Source organism: Pyrus communis, chromosome 8, assembly GCF_963583255.1.
Source record: "Pyrus communis chromosome 8, drPyrComm1.1, whole genome shotgun sequence".
NCBI lineage: Eukaryota > Viridiplantae > Streptophyta > Magnoliopsida > Rosales > Rosaceae > Pyrus > Pyrus communis.
In genome coordinates this window covers 11,195,638-11,200,333 of record NC_084810.1, presented here as the reverse complement: position 1 = coordinate 11,200,333, position 4,696 = coordinate 11,195,638, and the positions used below count along the sequence as shown (strand labels likewise).

General features: G+C 43.4%; 1 protein-coding gene across 1 annotated transcript; it reads right to left on the bottom strand.

The window, feature by feature from the left end:
* Positions 1-3,876: 3,876 nt before the first annotated feature.
* Positions 3,877-4,413, bottom strand: LOC137742947 (uncharacterized protein At4g02000-like). The gene has a single exon (XM_068482883.1). It carries the CDS (start codon positions 4,411-4,413, stop codon positions 3,877-3,879), a length of 537 nt encoding a protein of 178 aa, XP_068338984.1.
* Positions 4,414-4,696: the final 283 nt, after the last annotated feature.

Genomic DNA, 4,696 nt, shown 5'->3' with positions numbered 1-4,696 from the left:
ACATCACACAATTACTTTGTACTCGCATTCGCCATCGAAGTAGGTTAACTCTAACTGTTAACGAGTTATTACAGCAGTGCAAAATAAAAAATTTCATTTTATTTCGCACAACCAAGCTCCAAATTTCCCTCCAGCCCCGATCAAAGTCCTCCCGCTGGCTGCTACTCCCCGTCCCTTTCCGTCCAAGTTCTTCATTTTCCTGCATTTCCATGGCAACACCATACCCTGTTCGAACCATATAATCACCATTTTTGGAATAATGCCATATGACTCTATCAGAACAACCTCCAATACTCACTGGTAATCCCAAAATAAGATTACCCTTCTCCTCCATAAAACATCGTTGAACTAAATCATGCTTCCAAACCCCCACCTCGAGAACAAGCAGCTCCTCCACCATTACAGGCATGTCATTATGGTTCGATCGAACTCTAAAAGTATGTGGTCGAGGAAGCCATGGATCATGTCTAATCCGAATACAACTCCCATCACCAATCCTCCATCTCATGCCTCTTACAAGAATCCTTCGTCTTTGTATAATACCTTTCCAACCCCACGAAGGCCGTCTACCTAACTTAGCCTCCATAAACGAATAGTTTGGAAAATATTTTGCTTTAAGGATTTGGCCCAGAAGTGAACTCGGATTATGCAAGATACGCCATCCAATCTTTGCTAAATAAGCTAAATTAAAGGAAGCTAAGTTCATAAAACCGAGCCCACCAAATTTTTTCCTTCTTTTCATTTTCTCCCACGATAGCCAATGAATGCCATGTTTATCCTTATTCCCCTGCCACCAAAACTTAGTAATAGCAGACTCCAATTCCTTACACAGAGTCACCGGAAGTTTAAAACACGACATCGCATAATTTGGCAATGCCATAGCAACCGCTTTAATGAGCACTTCTTTACCAACAGGGGAAAGAAACTGCTCCGCCCACCCATTTATTTGCTCTTCCAACACTTCCCTAACCCCGTCAAACACCGCCTTCTTAGAAGAACCAAAATTAGCCTTTATCCCCAAGTACTTACCAAATTCTTCTTTGCTCGTGATATTTGTACAACGAATAATTGCCTTCCTCCGAATCCGCGAACATCGCACCCCAAAATACAACGAACTCTTCTCTCTATTTATAACTTGCCCCGAGGCTTCCGCATAGCATTTTAAAACATCCATGACCACGTGAGCTTCATCCTCCTCTGCTCTGAAAAAGATAACAGCATCATCGGCAAAAAATAAATGAGATAATGACATTCCCCCAAGCACCACCCGCATCCCATGCAACGCACCTCGCTCATCCCTCTTCTGCAGCAAAGCCGAGAACCCTTCAACACAAATAAAAAAAAAGAAACGGAGACATAGGATCCCCTTGCCATAGCCCTCGTTGAGGGTGAATAAACCCAGTGGAAGCGCCATTAATCAACACACTATAAGTAATCGTTGTAATGCATTCCGTGATTCTATTCCGAAACTCATCCGCAAAGCCCATAGCTTCCATCATTGCCAATAAAAAGCTCCATTCAACACGATCATAAGCCTTCACCATATCTAACTTCATAGTCACCGACACCTCATCCTCATCGCCCTGTTGATTAAGAGAATGAAGTATCTCATGTACCACCAAAACATTATCCTGAATTTGCCTCCCAACCATAAACGCCGATTGATTCGCACTAATAATATGCGGCATAGCGAGCTTTATACGGTTCGTGAAAATCTTTGCAATTACCTTATAAACCACATTACATAACGAAATCGGTCATAACTGAGTCATATTTTGTGGACTAGGGACTTTCGGAATAAAAACCAAATGAGTATGATTTAGTTTTTTCAGGAGTTTCCCAAAAAACCAAAATGCCTTCACCATTTCCACTATATCACGACCAACCACATCCGAATACTCATGATAAAAACTCCCCATAAATCCATCTGGCCCTGGAGACTTATCAAGTGGAATTTGGAACATTGTTAGCCGTACCTCCTTGTCCATTATCGGTTGCAACAATCTTCTCTTATCTTCACCAGATATCCGAGCCTCAACACAATCCGCTATCTCGTCTACCCTACGTGGAGTACACGTGAGGAAAAGATCTTTGAAATAATTTACTGTAATCATATCCACCCTACTGGGATCGGTACACCAGACACCTTAATCATCCTCCAATCAATTAATTTTATTACATCATCGCCGTTTCGCAGTTTAAGCATGAAAAAACATAGTATTCTTATCCCCCACCTGGATCCACTGGGTTCGAGATTTAAGCTTCCAATACATGTCTTCCTCTCACACCCAAGCCTTTAACTCCTGCTCCTTACGTCGCACCTCATCATTCATAAATGTCAAATATTTATAGGCATTTCGAAGGCCAATCTTCAAAGACTCAATACAAGCCTTCGAATTACCACCATTTGTTCGCTTCCAATTCTGCAATCCCCAACGTACCCATTTCAATTTTTCCACCACTTGAAAAGCACGGGCGCCCAAAAAACTATGCCGCCAATTTTCCTTCACAATGTGGTGACATGCCTTCTCCTTATTCCACCGTGGATCATAAATAAACCGTCTCCGTCTCTTTTATGATGTAACATTCATATGCAAAATAAGCATTGCATGATCAGACCCTTCTAACACTTCATGTAGGACTTTCGCATCCGGATACACGTTAACCCATCCATTTGTTGCTAAACAACGATCCAAACGTTGTTGTATAGGACCCTCAGCCCTATGATTCCTCCACGTGAATGGATAACCAACAAAACCCAAATCAAGCAACCCATTACAAGCAATAAACTCTCTGAAATCCCTTGTACTAGAGACAGACCGATAATTGCCCCCTTCCTTCTCCGAATCATCCAGGATATCATTAAAGTCGCTTGTAACCAAACATTTGCCACTAGCAGCCTCAAGCCGTTGAGACAACACCCTCTATTGATCCTTCCTCTTCTTATCATCAGTACTCACATAAACCACAAATAACTTCCATGTCTTAGTTTTTATTCCATCATAAATTCCTACCTCAATAAAGAAATCCGCATACTTAACAAGCAAGACTTGATCATAGTCCTTCCAAAAAACACACATACCACCCACAATTCCTTTTGGCTCCACAGCGTGCATAAACTCCATCCCAAGCCGTCTTTTTAAATAAACATAGCGATTACTCTAATTTTTTGTCACCGATAAAGTTACTATGTCGGGGGTGTGAAGCCTATTCTGCACCAGCAAATTGTCAATTGTCAGGTCACCCCCGATACCCTAACAGTTCCAGTAAATTAGCTTCATGGGGACTTAGGAGACCTCTCAAGGTTGGTCTCCTCTGCCTCAAATAAAGACATCTTCCGTGGTCGATTTTTTACTAGTTCAAAACACGTTATAGGCTCCACATATTCCACCTCCTGAAACGGACGTTTTTTCCCTTTTGTCTCATTCATGACAGCCTCAATAATGGGAACCAAGTCAAATGGATCATCATTTAGAACTTCATGACCTCTAAGCCTCACTTCCATTGTCCACATTTCCATCCTCACCACTGCGGCCTCCATATCCCCGACAATAGCATTAGTTAATTACACATCCACATTCAAATCAATTTCCTTGCCATTTTCTTGCGACACACACACCCCATTGACTCGTTCCTCCCCTTCAGGAAACTCCTTAAGGATAACATTCTATACCCTATCAGCAACCACTACCTTCGGGCCAATTAACCCCGCATCGTAGGCCACTTCCCTATCCCTCCTCGCCCTTTCTTCTTCCTTTCTCCGACGTTGAATTCTCTCGACAGGGAAGTACCATCAGCACCAGATAAATTAGTCTCCTCCCTAGCAGTACCATAGCCTCCACTTAAAGAATCCTCACCCTCAGTATTCGCACCTCTCTATGATCCATCCCAATCATCGCTCCTCGCCTCCCACCATCTCCTTAGGCTACCCCGACTTCCTTCAGACCCCCCATTTCGAAACCCGGATCGTAGTGGTTTACCTCGAAGATCGGTCTCTGCATCCAAATTGCGGTACACCAGGTTATCCTCCAAGTCCCCAAAATCTGTACCACCTACCCTATCCACCTCCAGGACCTCCTTACAAACCCTAGTTACATGCCCCATAATCCCACAGATAAGGCAATACTTCGGCAAAGCCTCATACTTAAATTCCACCGAAACCTTCCCTTCGTCTGGGAAGTGGACAAACGTCCCGCGCATTAATGGCTCACGAACATTAAAACGGATTTTAACCCGTAAGAACCTACCAATGCAATCCTGACTCACTGAAGTATCTACCTTCCGAACATTCCCCATGAACCCTCCAATGGACTCCGCAACGGCATCAGTCATACTTAACGGTGGAACATTATAAATCTGTACCCAAAAAATACCAGGGGATAGTGGCGCCCATCTGTTCAAACCCGTCCCCATTTGATCAGCCACCATCACCAAATCACCCTTACAGGTCCAAGGCTAATCCGCATCCATCACCCGTTGCAGATCACTAGATCGAACAAACCTGGCTAAGAACCTACGGTGCCCAATGTCTTGAATGGATACACAATCCCTTCCCCACCACAGCGACGTAAAACAATCAATGGAAGCTTCGCCATGCACATCCTTAGAAGTAAGCACTTCTACAACCAAGGTGGATTAGAAACCAAGTAGCACCCCTTCCACAGCCTTTTTATCAATTTTAATACCCTCCATCTCC

Excerpts from the sequence above, each read along its gene's own strand:
- LOC137742947 (XM_068482883.1), bottom strand. The coding sequence starts at position 4,413 with ATGGGGACGGGTTTGAACAGATGGGCGCCACTATCCCCTGGTATTTTT.